At 45.0% G+C, this 21367-nt stretch overlaps 1 protein-coding gene across 1 annotated transcript in view; it reads right to left on the reverse strand.

The window, feature by feature from the left end:
• EML5 (EMAP like 5) overlaps positions 1 to 21367 on the reverse strand; it is a 231977-nt gene that overhangs the window by 162124 nt on the left and 48486 nt on the right. Inside the window, exons 2-4 of the mRNA XM_019481686.2 lie at positions 18303 to 18462; positions 10013 to 10111; positions 6878 to 6946 (exon numbers count right to left, since the gene is read on the reverse strand). Of these exons, the coding sequence (XP_019337231.1) occupies positions 6878 to 6946; positions 10013 to 10111; positions 18303 to 18462 (328 nt within the window). The remainder of the gene's footprint in view (positions 1 to 6877; positions 6947 to 10012; positions 10112 to 18302; positions 18463 to 21367) is intronic.

Consider the following 21367-nt stretch of genomic DNA (forward strand, 5'->3'; position numbering starts at 1 on the left):
TTGTGCCCAAAAGCTTGCAAAAAAACAATTTTTCCAAATATTTAGTTGCTCAAATAAAAGACATCACATCTACCCAAAGAACCTCGTCTGCCTATGATCTCAGCTGGGGAAGGGACAAGGTTCCCACACGCACTGCGTCAGCTTGACATTGCCGACACGGCGCATGTGGGAAGAGGAGTAGCCATGTGCTGCTCGGGACAGGATGAGCCTGGCCGGAGCAGCAGGGGGCTCAGCTGCACTTTCCCCCTACCTGTGCCAGTCAGTCCCGAGCGGCACACGGCTCCACTGCCGCTTCTGTTGGCTGGTGCTGACCCAGGCGGGTCTGTCCCATCCGGAGCAGCGTGCAGCTGAAGCCAGATTCCCAGGTGCTGCTGGGGACAGGAGGAGCCCGATAGGGTCAGCATTGGCCAGCAGAAGTGGCGGTGGAGCCATGTGCCACTCGGGACTCACCAGCGCAGGCAGGGGGAAAATGCAGCTCAGCCCCTGCTGCTCCGGCTAGGCTCGTCGCGTCCCGAGGGGCACACGGCTTCGCCGCTGCTTCTGCTGGACGGTGCAGACCCGGCCAAGCTCCTCCCATCCCCAGTGGCTCATGGGAAGCTGGCTTCAGCTGCATGCTGCTATGGATGGGACAGACCCAGCTGGGTCAGCACCGGCCAGGAAAAGTGGCATGCATCTGAAGCTGGCTTCCCATGTGCTGCTGGGGATGGGAGGAGCCCGGCCGGGTCTTCACTGGCCAGCAGATTGGTATACCGTGACAAGCCTATGGCTGGGAAGGGGTCAGGCTCCCTAGATCTGAGACCTGCTGTAGGCTATGGCACACAGACTCGCTCTGGAACAATGTGCTAATAAATTTGTGTCTGTACTTGCCAGGAACCCAAGTAGCAGGTGGTTGATACCTGGTAAGCTCATGTGAGTAAAGACTGCTTATTGCTTTCTGTGTGGCCTTCAAAATGTTTTTATCCTACTAAAATATGCCATGCTTTGTGAAAGTCATTGCCTCTGTATGAGAAAGCAGAATCATAGCCACTGAACTAAATTCATGCCCCATGGGAATAATCACAATTCAGCAAAATGGGCGGGAAGGAAAAGCTAGAGTTCTAAGTGTGCACCCTAAAAGAGGCCATGAAAGAGTCAGAAGCACAACCTTAGAACCAGGACAGCTATCCGGTGACGGCAGGCCAGGAGGCATGATGGGAATCCTCTACTCTCATGAGATTTAGGAAAGCAAGAGGACATGAGAACAACATGTAGGCAGAGACAGTGTAGGGCCTTGGAGCCATATTAATAAGCGAGGACAACTGTGTTCCCACTCTGGTCAGTGACTAATTGTGGATACATCTTCACTAGCTTCAAGCCACTCAAACCTGCTGCCAAAAAATAAGTCCTTCCTACCCACTTACACTTTACCTCCTCTGAACTGAAAATGAGGCAGTGAGGGCCCTTCTAGGGTGGTCCAAGGCCATTAGAAACAGATCACACACAGAGAGTGAGAGATGTTCCCAGAATGTCCTTACCACCACATTTCTTCTGAAAAGCAGGGATGTCCTGAGGTTAATTTAATGCTTGTAAAATGCTTGGAGAGCCCCACACAGATGCACTGCATAGAAATGCAGAACATATTTTTACTTATTTGGTTGGCACCTTGGGCTAAGATTCTCAAAGCTGAGTCAAAAGGCCAACTTCCATTAAAATGAATGAGATTTAGAGGGCTCCAAATCTTTTATGACAACTTTGTAACATGCCTATCTACCCGTTTTTGCAAATCTCAGCCATAATTTGGAAGCTCAGCCAAAGAACATAAGAGCATAAAAAGTGCCATGCTTGGTCAGCCCAATGGTCCATCTAGCTCAATATCTTGTCCTGAACAGTGGCAAAGGTGGATGCTATAGAGGGAGAGTTTTGAACTGGTTAGACCCATTTCATTGTCACTTCCTGCAACTTCATTGGTGTCAAAGGTCACGTGACATCACTTCCTGATGTGATACCACTTCCATGAGGTCTTTGAATGTAGCTCACGGGCCCACTAGATGATAAAAAGTTCATGATCCGGCCCCACATTCAAAAAGGTTGGACACCCCTGTTCTAGACTGAAGTCTCGTTGGGTAGAGTGTTTTTCTTTAATCTGTACTAATCTATTTTATAAAATTTCTAAAAAGGTTACATGACTATATTGTCTCAAATAGTATATATTTACAAGTTATAATCCCTATTCCATGATATCTTTGAGCTTTAACATATCTTAAATTAAAACTATCTTTAAATAAATTTATTTTTAAAGCATCTTAACAAAAAAAATCAAAACATACAGTTAAATACAATTATTTAAATCTGATTTAAATAAAAAAATCAAATTTTTTTACTGTAAAAAAAAGTTTGATTTTTATCTATCCCGCTCCCTAGAGAATTTCCTAGCTGAAGCATCCCCAATATATTGCATAATTTCATAGTTAGGGGCTGGGAGGGACCTTACAGATCATCAGGTCCAACACCCTGCACTTGGGCAGGAAAGACCGCTGAGATCAGATGACCCCAGCAAGACGGGCATCAAGATGCTTTTTGAAGATCACCAGGGTGGGTGACTGTACCACCTCTGGGGGGAACCTGTCGCAAACCCTTGGCACTTGACTTATAAACAAGTTTTTCCTTACATCTAGCCTGAAGCGATCCTCAATCAGCTTGCACCCATTATTTCTTGTCCTCCCCTGGTGAGCCTTGGTGAACAGATGCTCTCCCAGCCCCTTAGCAATTATTTCACCAAGTCATGGAGGAGAGGTAATGTTCCACAGGATCAGAGAAGGACTAACATAATACCAATCTTTAAAAATGAAAAAAAATAAGGACACAGGGAATTATAGGTCAATCAGCCAATCTTGGTACCTGGAAGGATACTAGGACAAATTATTAAGCAAATTATAAACTTCTATAAGAACACTAAAATAATAAAAGCCATTATGGATTTATGAAGATCAAATTATGCTAAACCAATCTAATTTATTTTTTGACAAGGTGGCTAGCTAAGTGTTAGAAGAGAAAGCAGTAGATATGATGCATCTTGACTTTATTAAAAATGTTGAGAAGTCACAGAACTTCTGGCTAAGTACAGACATTCAGGAGGTTAAATCAGGTTCAAAATAGCCACCAAATTAAAACTTAGCTCATCCTAGTGCCAACCTTACACTTTCACACCCAGTCTCAGTGACCAGCAATTAGTCCAAACCTGTAATAGAAGTTCAGTGCACACAAACCAGTTTAAAAATTGCAAAACCCAGTTTCAGATAAACCTGGAGCTATGTAGTATCGGACTCATTTGATCTAGGTCAAACCCAGGCATGGAACTTCTGTCCACTTCCCCTACACAGCCCTGGGGCTGGGTAAACCCAACCACCGGTTCCAGCCCTGAGGCTGTTCTTTTCACTCTCCCTTTGCCTCTTGCTCCACCCCAGCCACTGCTCTAAACCTTCATCCCACAAGCCGCTCTGGGTGCAGCTGCTTTTATCAGCGCTCGCGGCTGCTGGAGCTAAGCAAGTAAGTCCTGGTGGGGGGAGGCATCAGATGGATGGGGGTGTAATTTCACTGGAGGGGACTCCCCCCCTACCCCACCCCACCCACCTGTAGGTCACACCTACCCCCCAATGCTTGCGGCAGGCTGCCTGCCCTTCCTTCCACTCCACTCACGGGTTGCACCTACCTTCCCCCCAGCCTCCTGCAGGCCCCTGATCCCCTACAGCCTGCTGGACCCCCAATCCCCTAGCTAGCCCCCCACCATCCTGACTTGCCTGCTATGTGGCAGCCATTTTGAATTGATTTAACCTCTCCCTAATGCCCCCAAATGTCTGTACTTAGCCTCTGAGTTCAGAAGTGCTGAAAAACTGCAGTCAAGAGAAGGAGCAAGGGTAGTCATAGATTTCATAGACATTAGGGCTGTAAGTGACCTCGGAAGATCATCGAGTCTAGCCCTCTGTCCGAAGGGCAGGAAGTCTGCTGGGGTCATAGGATCTCAGCAAGATAAGTATCCAATTTACTCTTCAAGGTGTTCAATGTAGGTGCTTGAACCACCTCCAATGGCAGGCTGTTCCAGACCTTGGGGGCTCAGACAGTAAAGAAATTCTTCCTTACGTCCAGCCTGAAATGGTCTTGCAGGAGTTTATAACCGTTTGACCTCGTCATCCCTTGGGGCGCTCTGGTGAACAAACATTCCCCCAGATACTGGTGGTCACCCCGATAAACTTATAGGTGGCCATCAGATCACGCGGAGCCTGCGCTTTTCCAGGCTAAAGAGCCCCATGGCTCTCAGCCTGTTGTCGTTAGGTCTGTTTTCCTGACTTCTGATCATGCGCGTGGCTCTTCTCTGGACTCTCTCAAGCTTCTCCACAACCTTTTTGAATTGTGGAGCCCAAAACTGGATGCAGTACTCCAGCTGCAGCCTCACCCAGGCCGAGTACAAGGGGAGAATGACATCCTGGGATTTGCTTGAGAAGCATCTATGGATGCAAGCCAGCATTTTGATTGCTTTATTAGCCACAGCATCGCATTGCAGACTCATGTTCATCTTGCAGTCAATGATGACCCCAAAGTCTCTTTCTTCCATAGTGCTAGCCAGTGTAGCACTGCTAAGCCTATAAGGATGCTGCAGGTTTTTCCTCCCAAGGTGGAGAATCTTGCATTTTTCAGTGTTAAACACCATCAGGTTCTCATCCGTCCATTTGCTGAGCTTGTCCAGGTCAGCCTGGATCTCCCCCTGTCTTCTGGTGTGGATGCTTTGCCCCAAAGTTTGGTGTCATCAGCGAACTTGGCCAGTCCACTTCTGACTCCAGTGTCCACATCATTAATGAAGATGTTGAACAATATGGGTCTAAGGACAGAGTCTTGGGGGACCCCACTGGTCACAGGGCACCGTGATGATTGATTTCCGTCAATTACTACCCTCTGGGTCCAACCATGGAACCAATTTCCCAGCCAGTAGATTGTGGTGGACCCAAGGCCACAAGTGGCCAGTTTCTCCAAGAGGTGATCATGGGATACCAGATCAAAGGCTTTTTTTCACATTGGACCCACAGAGATAAATGCACTATCCATCCAATGCACTTTGGATGGATAGTGCATTCAAAAAGTGCATCCAATGCACTTTTTGAATGGGGATCTTACCATCCCCATTCAAAAAGTTTACCAAATTACTAGCTTTTATATTACCTGAAATGTTGCAATGGAGCTATGGATTCATCCTAATACAAAACTGACATAGGATCCAGCTATGAAAGGATGAACTCTCTCTCCTAACTGGCCAGTGTTGCATTTATTGACATCACCTTGAAAAGTAAGCTTGAAAGATGCTAGACAAATAGACTATAACTCCAGTTCACAGGATGAAGTATTTGATGGCCCACTCTTTTTCTATATAATTTTTCTTAGTATCAAATGAAACACAGCATCCATTAGTGATGGTAACATTTTGTACTTTTTGACAAGCTTTAATACATTGTCCTTTCATATAACTATGCACTGAACTGCTCAATAGCTGCTGAACCAACCCTGTGCTAAATATGGAAAAGTATTTACTTCACTCACTGCAAGCAAGCCACACTTATTATGTCTCAAGAGATGATCAAGCAATTTACTTGCATATCTTTGTACTAATCTGGACTCTAAATAAAAACTTCTTGTGCTGTAAAACCTTTGAGCAAAGGAGCCAAATAGCAAAACTATTACATAATTTTTATTCTTACAGTGCTATAATAAGTACCTAATTAAACAAATCATTGCATTTGAACACATGCTGGCTAAAAACAGCGGGTATCCAGAGCACAAGGAGTCACAAGCAAGGTTACTTAAGAAATAACTGCACAATTACTGTACAAATCAGATATTCCTAACCAATAACTGAAGAAAACAATCCAAAGCAAAGAAAACAAACAGAATGTTGCCATTTTAACTGGCTTAGGCAATCAACGTAATACAACAATTTGCATTCTTCGGTCCAATGTCTTGAAAATATGAGTGACCTCTGATCGTTTGCCTAATCAAAATACTATTCAAGCTTCAGGGTTAGGACTTAAAAAAAAATCATGACAATTAATTGTAACCTGTTTTTTTTAAAACACTCAGAATACTATTTAAAAATACATAAAATCTTTTTTAATTCACTAAAACTTGTTTAAGGAAAATAAGACTCTTAAAAATATCTGCAGTATACTGCACCATTTTTAATGAATAAAATTGTTGTAAAATGATAATGTAGCACTGCCAAAATGACCTTCTGATATCTTGAAGCAGCAGAAAGATTAGTAGTAATCAAACTAATGGAAGTCCTTAGACCACTTAAGTGGTATATTAAATCAAGATTGTGTGCAATCTAGTTGACTCACTGAATATTTTTGCCAATAAAGAAATATAATTCCCAAGTTCCCTCTATAAAAATAATACAATGTTACCACTTGTCAATTATGCTAATTTTTTGTATGTAAAAAAGTATATTTATACAGGCATCTGTAAATATATGGATATACTGGGTTTCAGCTGCCACCTCGTTTTTTTCCATGAAAAAAAAAAATTATGACCCAGTTAGAAGCATAAAAAGAGCTATCTACCTCCAGTTTGCGTTCCCAAGTCTCACCTTTCCTACTCAGGAAGAAGGGGATGGCAGAGTTGAGGATTCGCAGATGACTGTATATAGCACCCACCAGCCTAAAGTAATTCCTGTGACTATCTGGAAGGACTGAGATTTGCCAAATAGGAGGAAAGTTGGGGGGTACTAAAGTTGGTAACCTAGCGTCAGGATTAGCATGGAGCTTTCAAGCTGCCATTACATCTGCTGCTTTCTAAAGAATGATAGTGAATATAATTCAGAACATCTTTACATAAAATAAATCTATTCCAGTACCTTAATGTGTTTTACACCACAGCTGACAAGTTTGTTTGGTTGATATAAATCCCAAGAAATATCAAATATCTGCAAATAAATCAAAACGTTAGTAAACATGGACTTTAGTACAAGCACACTGTCAGATGTAAGTGAAAATAGTAACAATTCACATGAATGGGACAGAGTTCCCAATCTGCTAGAGACATAGAAAGTGGTTTTGGAAACATTTGAAAATTGTTTTTGGACTGCAAAAGTTAAATTCCATTCTGTGAGACATAAATAGCTTTAACTGCCCCTTGATGGGCATACATGAAGTAACATATAGTAGAGAGAGGTGGCTAGTTGTCTTAGTCTGTAATATACAGTTATGGAAGGTAGGGTACATCAGGGGTGTCAAACACATGCCCTGCAGGCTGGACCTGGGACCCTAGCCTTATGTGCAGCACACAGGTTGGACACAGCATTGTGCATCTTGCACACAACACAGGGTGTTGATCTTGGCACCCATTACGTGAGACCCCCTGCACTGGCCTTATGTGCTGGCTCTAGACCCAGTCTGGTCAGGCTGTGCTGGAACCAGGATGAAGGGCTAGTCCAGTGGGGTGCTGCATGTGGAATACACCCTGGATCAATCCCTGTACTAGGTGCAGTCATGCGGTCTGTCCAGCCCCGTTTGCCATGTGCAGCATGCGTCAGTCCTGGGGTTCACTGTGTATGTCATGCATGCGGTGCTGGCTGGACCCAGCATTGTACACGGCACAGGGGGCCTGGGGCACAAGCTGCATGCGGACCAACATCCTGTCCTGTCTGCATCATTGGACCCTGCTTCTGCACTGCAGACAGCACATGCCCTGTGCTGGTTCTGCAGGCACAGAGAGCTCCAAGGCCAACATGTACTGTGCGAGTTGGACCCAGCACCACAGGTGCTACACAGGGGACCAGTCCTGGTTCAGCCCTCAAACTGGCCCATGGGGCTGGATGACTGACACCCATGCTGTACATGTACGAGGTTGTAGGGAAAATAATCCTCTACTAAATTTGGAATTATGCAATTAAAATACATCAGCAAAGATATAATATCTATGTACAAAGGGGCACAAGAAAGCTTAACTTTGACATTTCCAGGATGTTAAGGCCTTAACTATACAATTAACTTTATTTCAACATTGTCTCCTTTACAAACTATTATCTTTTGATTTGTATTTTGAGATCATAAACTTAATGTAGATAGAGTTATATACAGAGAGATTATTGTCAGTATGTTCTTGTGAAGTTATTTGTAATGAATTCAAAAGCCTGTAAAGTTATAAATGCCAAAGTGATAATAAACATAACAATATCTTTTTAGTGGAACTAGTTGAAGATCGTTTACTGCAGCTTTAAGTCAAGGGTCAGCAAAGTATGGCCCACAGGACATGGGGCTCTTTCTGGCAGGAAGCTTTGACTCATGCCACTGCAGGGAGAAGTGCTGGCTGCAAACTTGTCTTAGCACCTGCAAATGCCTGCTTCTGAACCAAAATAGGATATTCTGGCCTGTAGTGGAAAAGGTTCCCTACCACTATTCTATGTGGTCTTTCTGAATGTTACTTTAGTCATGTGAAAGATAGGAATATGCCTGCTTTAGAATGATTTCTAGCGGTACCCTATTTACTCATCCTCTCCAAAGCTACATTCCATCTAATGAACTCCAAAGTCCAAAAGATTTGGTACGTTTGATTCTCCCATAATGTTGGATCTGTTACTGCCTCTAATTTGATACCTTCAACATGTGCCCCCATATCATCAAAAATATTCACAAATGATTGGTGAACTATACGTTTTAAGAAACAGAAAAATGCACCATATTTTTCTGCATTCTGCTCACCTCCAAATAAGATGCGTGCTTTGTTTTTGGTAAAGTAGACAGAAAAAGGGGGTTTCCAAAATCCTGACTTAGAGCTGGCTTTTCATGGATAGGCTGCTCTGCAAAATGACTGTTGCTTCTCTCTCAGTGAACACCTGAGTGGGATCCAGTGTTAACCGTTTGACAGCTGATGCCACGTAGGCAGCAGTTTTTGACTGCTCAGACAAGTGCTACTGCTAATGCAGACAGGTTCTTTGGATAAATCTGATATCTTTTATTAAACCAACTCAAATAGTTGGGAAAATTCTTCTTTGCAACCTTTCGGTTACAAATACCCTTTGTCAGGCTGAAGAAGCATAATACATAGGAGACACCAAACAACAACTGCATTCTGAATGAACACACGCCAAAAATCTACCAAAGACAAAAAAACTCGATTACCTGGGGGGCACATTTTTCGTAAGACAACCACTCTTTCTCCAATTTCTCAGTTCTAATCCTCAAAGGGAATTTACACAACACCTTTCACAGACAAGCCTACAAACTTCACTTCATCTACCTACTGGATACAAAAAATCATGGACTAAATATAGACATTGGATTTATGATACATTATAACCTGCCTAACATCTGACCCCCAGGTGCCACTCCACTATTTACCAGCTACATCCCCAGCCCCCCAACCTGTCTCTCACCCACTGACACCTCAATTTACATCTTCACTGACTGGCTTTTCTTATATGCATACCAGCCTCTGACTTCTTTACTATTCATTCCATCCAGGAAGAGCACACACCAATTGCAGATGCTTCCTCAGCCTGACTAAGGGTATTTGTACCCAAAAGCTTGCAAAGAAGTTTTCCAACCATTTGAGTTGGTCTAATAAAAGATATCAGATTTAACCAGAGAACCTTGCCTGCCTATATCCTTAGACCAACATGGCTGCAACCTATACTGCTAATTCAGTAGCACTGGTGCAAAAGGGTTAGTACTGGACTCTGCCCCTGCTGTTTGCTGAGGGAGAGGAGGCAGTCATTTTGCAGAACAGCTACTCAAGGCTTCTCTTCTTCCACTGCTTCTACTTTGATGAAGAGAATCTGCTTCCTGACTTCAGATGCACCCCAATTTTGGAGGGCTGATTTTTGGGGAAAATGCGCATAAGGTATGCAAATAAGTAGAGTATACTGTATATATTTTTCTAAAAAAAATTGACAAAACCAACTTCTATAATCTAAAACAAAATGTATTTTACGTATAAGTACACAGATTTTAAACCAAAATTCCATTGACATTCCCGTTTTTATGCTTACCCTGTCTGTATGACCAGGAGCCATTGACAACAATTTTCCTCTTCTCCAGTCCCAAACACATATTGTATTTTTTGAATCCAAGCCAACTGAGACCAAACGCTGATAATTTCCAAGATATTTTTTGAAAAGAAAGACATGAAAGAAGATTAAAAGAAAATGCCAGTGTCTAAAAGTATTCCTATCATTACCTCCATATTATGATTTAAAAATAAATTAGTGCAAAAAGTTCCAAAGACATTATGTCTGTGCAATAAATAAAACATCAAGCTAACAGAAATGTAAATAAATATTAAATGCAAAGTTAAGTCAGTCCAGAAACACTTAAAGTGTTTACCATTAAGTATGTGAGTAGTCACACTGAAGTTAACAGAACTGTCTGTGTTTAAATGTGATAATGTAGATAACAGTTTGAGTGATGAGGGTCTAATAGTGATTTTAAAAGTTCAAGGGAATGTAAAGAAACAGTAATTTTATCCACATCTCTTCAACATCTTTCTGAAACAAAACCTTTGTTTAAAACGTCAGAGCTGGAAGTGGTTTTAACTTGCCAAAATATTTTGTAAATTGTAAATGTATTAATAGTTTAGAATTTCAGTAAATAAAATAACTAAAATAGCCAGAAGGCAGAAGTTTCAGGCTCAAAAGAAGCTGCACAGAAGAAACTAAAGAGTGAACACTAATCATTCAAGGAACAAAGCTAATCTCAATCAGTATTCAGCAACATTTTCTGGTGAGGGTACAGAATGACCCAGCTGGATCCAAGGAAAATGCTGTCAAGGAACTTCAGCTCTGCAGGCCAGATCTAGCTCACGAGTCCTAGGCTGCTGACCCTTGATCTAGATTATTCTCCAGAAGCCATGTTATTAGATATAACATGCTGGCTTCTTCTCCAGCCTAGAATCTAACAGGTCCCAAAACAGCATCAGGGGATTTTACAAAGCATATTAAAAAAGAACCACTAGGCAACAGAGACGTGGTCTGCCTCAGGGTGTGCTCAATTTTGAAGTCTTGTGGAAAGCACTGACCAGATTCGGATGTCTTGAAAAGTACATCAAGGTCATAAGGCTTCTTCATGAACAGATAACTGCACCCATTTTACGTAGCGCATTGGAGGACAGATTCATTTGTCATCTGAACTGGGGTCAAGTAAGGATGCATCACTGCCCCAACTCTTTTCTCCATTTTTGACAGTCATCCTGGTTCTCATTAAGGACTGCCTTACTTCCAGAATTGACACCGAATACTGAATGGATGAAGGGCTCTTCAATCTGGGACATTTTAATTAGAACACCAAAGTACTCAAGACAGCCATACTTCACCTTCAATATGCCAAAGACTGTGCCATCCTTGCACATACTGAGGAAAACCTCCAGACTGCAGTGCATTGTTTCAGAGAAGCCTACCAAGCTTTGGGCCTCTCTCTCAACATCAAGAAAACTCAAATTCTCTATCAACCTCTTCTGGGTCATGAATGTGAGCCTCTCTCCCCTAAATACCACTGAGGGAAAGACCCTGGAGGTAGACGAGTACTCCCCCTAACTCTATGGCAACCTCTTTCAGAGTGAACACTGACGAGGAGATCCAGCTGCCTTTGGAAAATTTCTTTGGCATATCTTTATTCATTGTAATCTCTGGAAAGACACATTGTGGGTGCCTGACTCTCAGCTCTCAAAACAAGAGCTCTACTCCCAGGTTAGCTATCGCCTGAGATCTTGCAATGGCCAGAGTAAATGCCACAAGGACACGCTGAAGACACACCTCAAGCAAATAGATGCTGACATCAAGAGTTGAGAGAAGCTGGCTGCCAACCAGCTCCAATGGCTCTGCAATCTCAACCAAGCACTGGCCTGGTTTGAGGTAAAGCATCTTACCCTTGAAGCAGAGAAGAGAGAGTGAAGGAAGAAAAAGGAGTGGAATTCCAGTCTGCAGCTTACTCTCCCCTAAGGAAAGACCTGCAACTCTTGTGGCTCAAGGATTGGACTTTTAAGTCACCTCAAGACCCATCAATGAGCTGTGGTAGAAATTGTTCTGCAATCAAGGGACTGCCAAGACAAGTTGGGCAGCATGCACCCCAATCCAGCCTATTCTACAGCCTGATGGTTGGGGTATTCTCCTGGCCATGTCATAGTTTCATAGATGGTAAGGTTGGAAAGGACCTGAGCAGATCATCCGACCCCCTGCCACGGGCAGGAAAGAAAGAAAGCTGGGGTCAAGCAACCCCAGCCAGGTGATTATCTAGCCTCCTTTTGAAGACCACCAGGGTAGGAGTGAGCACCACTTCCCTTGGAAGTTGGGTCCAGATCCTAGCTGCCCTGACTGTGAAGTAGTGCCTCCTGATATCTAGCCTGAATCTATTCTCAGTCAACTTACGGCCATTATTCCTTGTTACTCCCGGTAGTGCTCAGGGGAACAGGGACTCTCCCATAGCCTGCTGGTCCCCCTTGGCCAATTTTGTAGACAGCCACCAGATCCCCCCTCAGCCTTCTCTTGTGGAGGCTGAACAGGTTCAGGTCCCGTAGCCTCCGCTCGTAGGGCCTGCCTTGCTGCACACTGATCATGTGAGTGGCCCTCCTCTGGACCCTCTCGATGCTGTCCACATCCCTCCTGAAGTGCAGCGCCCAGAACTGGACACAGGACTCCAACTGCGGCCTGATCAACGTCACATAGAGGGGGAGGATCACCTCCTTGGCCCTGCTCATGATGCATCTGCGGATGCATGACAAAATGCGTTTAGCCTTCCTGACCGTGTCCCCACATTGGCGGCCCATGTTCATTTTGGAATCAATAATGACACCAAGATGTCATGAACCCCCCTATATTTCAAGGTGTTTGTGGAATGTCAGAGATGCTTTATGAGTTTGTTTTACTGATTCTGCATATGTGATCTCAACAGATGGGGGTGTGAAGTTCAATTCAGCTGTGTGATCCTTGTATTTATATGCTTTGTGAGCTTTGATATAAAATGTACTTCTTATATGTTACAACATAACATATCGTATGTTATACGACCACTCGTATGGTTATATGGCCACTCGTATGGTTAAGGGCTTGCAGGCCAAGCCCTCCGTGGAGAGACTAGAGAACCTGGACCTTTTCAGCCTCTGCAAGAGAAGGTTGAGAGGCGACCTTGTGGCTGCCTATAAGTTCATCACGGGGGCACAGAAGGGAATTGGTGAAGTTTTATTCACCAAGGCGCCCCCGGGGGTTACAAGAAATAATGGCCACAAGCTAGCAGAGAGCAGATTTAGACTGGACATTAGGAAGAACAACTTCACAGTTAGAGTGACCAGGGTCTGGAATGGGCTCCCAAGGGAGGTGGTGTTCTCCCCTACCCTGGGGATCTTCAAGAGGAGGTTGGATATGCATCTAGCTGGGGTCATCTAGACCCAGCACTCTTTCCTGTCTATGCAGGGGGTCAGACTCGATGATCTATTGAGGTCCCTTCTGACCCTAACATCTATGAATCTATGAATAGAGCCAGGATTGCAAAATATAATCATGACTCTCAAGTGTCACGCCTTTAAAAATGAGTTCCTTTTGCACCTGGAAGAAGTCCAAAGTCTAAACAGCTAAAGAAGAGTAATCATTGAAAATGAACATCAGCCATGGGTAGGGCCTGGTTTAAATCATGATTTTGCGTTTTTCATTAAAATCAAAATTAAGTGATTTTCACAAAAAACGTGATTTGCAACAAAATGATGGGCGCTTACTGGGGAACTGTCCAGCAAGTGGCCATATCATGGCATTTCACTGCAACAAGATGGTTTCTGCAGGCTGGGGAAAGCATTCCCCAGCCAGCAGCCAAAAGCCTATCAGCCCAGGGGAGGAAGGGGAAGGGGAAGGGGGAGGGCTGCAAAAAGGACAGGGGAAGGATAGAGCTTGGGGATGGGGAGGGGAGGGGCTGTTTGCTCCTCCAGGCAGAAAAACTGGGATGCCTGGGGTTGGGGGGAAAGAACACACATGCAGAGCAAACAGCCCCTCCTCTACTCAGTGCCAGGGCCATCTGTCAAGGCAGACCCCAGGCACTGCCAACACCCCCACCCATTTTGGAGGCTCTTGGCAGGATTATTCAAGCAGCTACATCATTACCTGTCTGCTTTCCTGCTCCAATCATGCTGCTCTCCACTTTCAATAAGAAAAAATCTAAGCAAACCAAGAACATCTCAGCCCAGGACCAGGTAAAGTAGTACCCTACAGGAACTCTCCAGCCAGATGGTGGCAAGCTCTTCTGCTCATTCTGTAATACGATGTTGGACTTGTGCAGCAAGAACAGTATTGATCGGCATTTGGAGTCTGAATCCCACAAAAAGCGGAAGGCTGCTGCTGCTGCCCAGGGTGAAAATGAGCCCAAGAAACAGGTGACCATGTCCCCTCCATGTTCAAGGGGATGACAGAGAACAGCAAGGCAAGGAGAAAGGTAGCATTCACACCTATTAGAACCTTTATGGCTGTGCCAGCATTCCCTTAGAGAAAGCTGACAACCAGGTGGTAAGAACCTACCTAGCCCCGGAATGTCCCAAAGGGGGGGATCATCCCCTCTGCAAGCAACCTTCACAGAAACTATCTGTCAGCCTTGGTGACTTCCCATGCCAAGGCTACAAAATCTGCCTTTGAACCACTTTTTTCCCTGCTGTTTGAGTGGAGTGAGTGTGTGTGCATCTGTGTATGTGTAGAGGGTGGGCAGGGTGGGGGCAGCTGTCAGCACACACTGGGAACCGCAGTGCCTTTAGAGCACAGGTGGGCAAAATAGGGCCTGCGGGTCAGATCCAGCCTACCAATTGACTGAATCTGGCCTGCTGCTGACCCCGTGGTGCTCCACATGGAGCCAAGCCGAGCCAAGTCCACTCCCTGCACCACACTCTTGCCGGCAGCCCACACCACACTCTTGCCGGCACCCACCTATCTGGGTCCTGGCCAGTGTGCATTTTCTGGCAGGGCTGTTCCCAGTGCAACTGCAGCCGGGCAGCATCTGCCCAGTGTGTCGAGCTCTGGCTGTAGCTCCTGGCTGTCTTCCACCCACCCAATGCAATGTGCACAGTTTCCGGTGCAGCTGTTTCCAGCGCAGCTGCAGCCAGCCAGGTGCTGCTCTGCTCCCCTCGCCTCCCAGCTGGCTGCAGCCACACCAGGAACAGCCCAGCCAGAAGCTGTGCGCACTGGCCAGAGCCCGGGCCAGCCAGGCTGTTCTGCTCCCCTTGCATCCTGCTGTGGCTGCTCCTGAAAATGGATGCCCCTGCCATGATCAGGCCACGATATTAGCAAGCTGGACCCACAGTTTAAACTAGGCCCAGTCATGGGTGTGCTAAATAGCCAGAGAAGCAGATCTTTGCAGGCATTTGAACCAGGTCCTTCCCAACAATGATGAATTTACATTTGAAAAGAACAGACTCATAAAAATAACTCCTGTGAACAGGCTATTCAAGGAAGGACATTTGTCACAGTGGAGGAAATTAAGTGAGAGACAGTACATCTTGTCTGAAAGGATGCAAATATTCTCCCGGTCATAATCAGATCCATAAAGTCTTCAGGTATAGTAAGCATGCACCCTTCGTGGGGGGGACAGGAAGTTATATGCATAGCATGGACTTCCCAGTGGAGGATGTATATAAATGGCCAGGCAAGAAACCATACTTAAACACTGCCAGGACAGCAGGGGTTTGTCTTCAGTTTCTCAAGCATAAGGAATGGCTTTAGGTCTTCAGTCAGCAGACTGAATATTCTGACTTGCAGGACAAGGGGCAGGAGGCCTTACCAGAAAGGCCAAAAGCAGAAACTGCTTTCTAACCTGTTGAGCTGCATAGAAACTGCAGTCATGGGGTTAAGATACAGGGTTAAAACAAATTATTATTCTGATATTTTCTTTTGATTGTTTATTCTTATATCTTTATCTGTCTCTCAGCATATAATTACTGATTTATAATGTTTGTTCATTTTCATAGTAAGTTTTGTTTTCATCTTTTATATCACACAATTGTCAGCGATAACTGTGATCTCAGAGCATTTGACCATATAGACAAGCCTCTTCCAAGGAAGGGAGGGAATCTTTCTTTTCTGAGCACCTAATGAGACAAGAGTGGGTTTCTTTTAGCTGACAAAATCCCCTCTACTAAGATCTGGCAACACTTAAATGAGGCAGGTAAAGTTGAGGTGCCTTCAGGTCTCTTCAATGCTGAGATGCCACTGGTCAAGAAAGTGATCTTCATATGCCTGCTTCCTGCCTGGCTCCTTGGTGTTCCTTGACAAACAGGAGGCTCCAGCTACACCTCACTCCCATCTCTTTATTGTCTGTCAGGCAGTGTACCACACTCCCCTTTAGTAAATTCTGGATCTGCCCCTGCTGATATGTCAGGGAACAGACAGCCTGTGTTTTGGACAAGGAGGAGTTCCAGGGGACTTCAGCAGTTTTAGGTAAATATTTGCTGTAGATTATGATAGTTGAAGTAAGAGATTAAGTACGCAAAGATGACTGATGTTAGAATGACATAACAATGTTGTTCTTACAAAAAATGTCATTTCAAAGTCCAAAAGTAGTGAGAAATCTACCCTTGATGATGGCCAGTCACAGCTGCAGCCCATATCCCTTTCCTAGACTAAGCAATCCTAAGAACTAGAGGTGCACTAATACATTGGTCCGATATCAGATTGGCACCAATGTAAAGATAATTATCTATATTGGAAATCAGCCTGAAGTGGCCAATAATTTGGCAGATAAATGGCCTGTGCATGCGCACAGCTGCAGCACAGCACATAGCCAGTGAGGAGCACAGCCGGCAGCACGGAGAGCTGTGTGCAGCTAGTAAGTCTGTTGTTGTAGGAAGAGTGTGGGGCTGAGGCAGGGGCAGGCACTGCCCAGCTGGGGCGGGGGCAGGGGAAGGGAGGGAGGGCAGATCTCACTTCTGCACACAGCTCGTTCAGTGCTTGTTTGCTTATCCAGTGGCTCCCACCACTGCTACCGCCGCTCATCCGGGAGGGCATGGGGGGAGGGGTGCCCCCAGATCTGCGCGGGGCAGGAGGCAGTGGCACTGGGAGGGGGGCTATGGGGCAGCAACAGTGATCTTGGGTGTGGCTGCAGCCCTCCCCATAGCCCCCTCCCGGTGCCAGGCCCAGCCTGCAGCTGCAGCCTGCCCTGCTGCTACAGCCCACCCTGCCTGTGCCCCACACAGATCTGGGGCACATGCCCCCCTGTGGCCTCCCGGAGTGTGTGCAGCAGCAAGAGCCTCCCTCTCCTCTCCTTGCGCCCCGCCAGATGAGCTGCAGCTCTGTACCATGCCCTGCCCCGCCCAAGCTAGGCAGCGCTTGCCCCAGCCCCAGCCCCACTCCCTCACTTACCACAGGGGCCTTGACCTGCCCCCCAACACCCCTTTCCTCCCCACTCCCCTTCCACCACACCAGACTTACCAGCTGCATGCAGCTGTATCGGAAATCAGATCAGCATCAGCAGATATGCCTCCTTAAAAATCAGCTATCGGTATCAGCCCCAAAAATCTATCAGTGCACCCCTACTAAGGTACTACTCCTACTGGTTTGCTACCTAGGGACACTGTTCTTTAAAGCTCCCCTCTGGCCTCTATTAAAGGCCTGTATTATTTATGACATAATTCATCACTAAACCCATGCAAAAGTTGTTTTTTTTAATCCAGAATGAATGATATTGTGTTGACTAGGGAAGAGTTTCCTATGATTAGTGTCTTTTCATGCTCTACACTAAGGCTGTCTAACTGCCAGGGTCCACAACAGCTGCAGCCATATGTTGCATGGGCCAGATTAGCACAAGCTATGCCCTCTACCCGTCCCCACTTCTCTGTGAATGCAGGCAGACCCTCTTCCCAACTTCTGCATTGCACATGGGAACAGCCCCCCACAGCTCTCCAGCTGCAGACTGTCCCAACACTGCAAGCTGCGCTGCTCTGCCCTGCCCCTTGAGGAAATGAAAGAGACCCTGGGTTGGCTGCTGCTGCTGCTGCTGCAGCTGGAGCAATAGGGTGAGCGGCAGCTGAGTAGGAGCTTGGGGGGCTGCAGATTAACTCATGGACCACCAGTTAAACAGCCCTGCCCTGCCCTACCTGGAATAATCCCTCTGGTGCAGTACACAGGGCTCCCTCCTTTTCATCGCTTAAATCTCTTCTTAAAAATGTGTCTGTAAATTCTAACTTCATCACTTTTTTGGACCTAGAACTAAACAAATGAAACCTCTCATGCATCTCCTGCAAGAAAGCTATATTGCAGAATGTATAACAGATTAGCAGCTTACATTTTAGAACATATTTTTTTAAATAGAAAAGTTATTACATACCTGCCCATCTACATCAAAGGCCAAACAAGCTATACCATGTGTGTGAACATCTTTCAGTATTGAAACAGTTTGCACAGTGTAAGAGTCCCAGACGCAAATATATGGTTCTTTCCCAACTTGACCTGTTGCCACCAACACTCGTTCAGGATGCAAAGCAAGGCTGCAAAAATTAAATAAATAATTATAAAAATAAATAATAATTTCAAGCGCTAAATATTTGTTCAAGAAACATGTACATTGTTTACCTTGATTGTCAATGTCAATTCCTAAACAAAAGTGTTTTTATAACAAATTCTCCATCTTTGTTACAAGATTTCACATTATGTAAGACAGCTTTAAGGTGCCACAAATACCCCAGCCACAGAGACTCCATGAAGTTATTTCTAATTTGCAAGACATTTCCTAATGCTTGAACATAGTGTTCTGCAACAGACATTTTATTAATACATAAGTCAAAATATACCATCTCCTACTAGCTGTCTACTTCCATTTTGTCTATTGAAAAGCACCAGCACAAAATGTCCAACTCAGTTAAGGAGAGTTGGGGATAGTAACTAACATATGTTAAGAAATAATATTTTCTCCTAGTTAATATGGCAAAGAATGTGTTTAAAAGTTAATTATTCATAGTGTTTTAGATAGCTCTTGATGTGGCATAATGATTTACAGAGCAAGCTATGCTAGATATAGGGGTGTAAATTTGAGGTTGTTTGGGCAAAGGGTTCATGAGATATAGATCTCTATGAAAATAATTAGTTTCTCATCTAAAGTCTTTTTGTGAGCATAGGCAGAGAAAAAAAAACACACCGGCGTAACAAAAAATCCCCTTATATTCCTGGAATGACAATGTACTGCTCTAACTATTCTATGTGTCAGGATCTAAAAATGGCAACTTAACCCAATGCACGTAGTTCAAACTTCACAGATTTATGTAAATGAGATTTAACAAAGGGCCTGAGATATAAATATACCTATTTCATAATAATAGAGGCTAAGCAAAAGGACTCTTTATCGATGGAAATCCAATCTCTGTATTTGAAAAATCTCTATACAAACTGAATATGGTGTGCCAAGTGATCTGTGAAATGTTGTACTTGAGCCAGGAGGGAAAGTATTTGAAAGGTGACCATTTAATATTGCTAAAGGAGTTTTTCCCACTAAATTGTTGGGAAAGACCGAAAACAAACCAGTGTGCCCTGCTGGAAAGTCTAAACCTGAGGCCTAGCTATTAATATACAAAACAGAAAATAAAAAAATGTGTATACAAAGGGAATATGCGTATGCTGTAGCTTCAGACCTGTCATTTATTTATTGATATATACTCGTGCTAAGTTTCCCTTGAGACAAAGAGCTAAGGTGTAAATGAACTTTTAAACTCCGCTTGTGCGATCATGAAATATGTAGAATAAGAAAAGGAACAGAGAGAGAGTACAGAACTAAACTGAAACATTTCAAAGGGGCAGCTTTACAAACATACATGCCCTTCAAAGCCTTCCAAAAGTGGCTGAAACGCTCCAAAATTCTGTCTCTTTAAATGAAGTACTATTTTGAAGTGTTTCACTTTTTGTAACATGTTCACAGGGGCAGACATTACACATAAACCAGGTTAAGTGATCAGAAACTGGTTTAAACATGTAATAGAACAGATGTTCAGTGCACATAAACCAGTTTGAAAATGGCTGAAACCGGCTTGAAATAAATATGGTTGAACACAGTATCAGACTTAACTGATTTGGGTCAAAACAGTTTATACAATGTCCATCCCAGACCCCTTGTTGGTTTAAGTTACATGAGACACCCCCAGCATCCCAGCATGTTCTCTGGGCTGGGCAGGGCTCTCTGCTCCTCAGCAGGGCTGGTCCCTCCCCTCTGCTCCCTGGCTGGAGCTTGGCAGAGACTGCAGGCATCTGCCTGTCTTCCTCCTGCTCTCCCCTCTCCACCCCCTTCCCACTCTCTGCCAAGCAGGGATTCCCTGGTCCTCTCTGCCTTACACAGACACCTCTCAGCATTAGCTAGCAGACCACATGCTGGCTACGGTTTGTGCTGTAGCAGACTGGACACAGACAGAATCAACAGGTAGCTGGTAATGTCCCTCTGCTATTTTCTTAATGGGATGATGAACACTGAGTTTAGAGTGATAAATACTATGTTATCAATTCCCTGTTGGACTGGTCAGAACCCCTCCCTAATCAGTGTCCTGCTAGGGCCCGGCCACGCCCCCCCTAATCTCAGCACTGAGGAAGGGAAGGGAGGGCTGCTCTAGCGCCTCCCAGCTTCCAGCCTGAGACACTGCAGGCATATGCTTGCATTTCTGGGATGTCTGTCCAGTTACAAACTGATTCAGCCTAGCCAGGTTAGACTAATCTGTAAAGATTGAATAAATTCAGGCTCAGGCTTTTTGAATGTCTGTCCCTAGCCAGGAAGACCCATCAGTCCTTCAGAAACCCACAGTGCTCCGCTCTGCTCCTGCTCCATGAAGGAGGGAGAGAAAGAGAGGTAGACAGCCTGGCAGCTGTCTAGCCACTAGGCTCTGGGACACTTCTGAATCCTTGCTAAGACCCCTGTTCCCTGACAGATCCTTGCTTACCCCTGACACTGAGGCTGGGCTCTCCAGACCCCATTTTCCCTACAAATCCCATAGCAAGAGTGGGAGACAAAAGGTTCAGAGATAGGGGCTGAAGAGTTGGGATCCCAGCAGCAGGGACCCGCTGCCAGAGACTCCCCCACTACCTCTATTCTGCTGACTCCCAGGGCCCCCAACACTACTCAGGACCCTCAACCTCTTCACTCTGCTAAGAGGGGAGAGAAGTTTGGGGAATTTGGTGCTGAGTGTCAGAATCCCAGCATTGTGGAGCCCCCGCACCTGACTCCTGCTTACCTCTACCCTCCAAGGCTCTCCACTCTCCTCTTCCCTCCATGTCAGGGGGAAGGGAGCAGAGCTGTAAGTAGCTGCAGGCTCCTGTAAGGCAATTTTGAACAGTTCCAGCTAGGGGGCACCAACAGAGCTGTATGTGCAACCCTCAGTTGAAACAATACCCTTGAGATATTTCCAAACCCATTACACT

Source organism: Alligator mississippiensis, chromosome 2, assembly GCF_030867095.1.
Source record: "Alligator mississippiensis isolate rAllMis1 chromosome 2, rAllMis1, whole genome shotgun sequence".
Lineage (NCBI taxonomy): Eukaryota > Metazoa > Chordata > Crocodylia > Alligatoridae > Alligator > Alligator mississippiensis.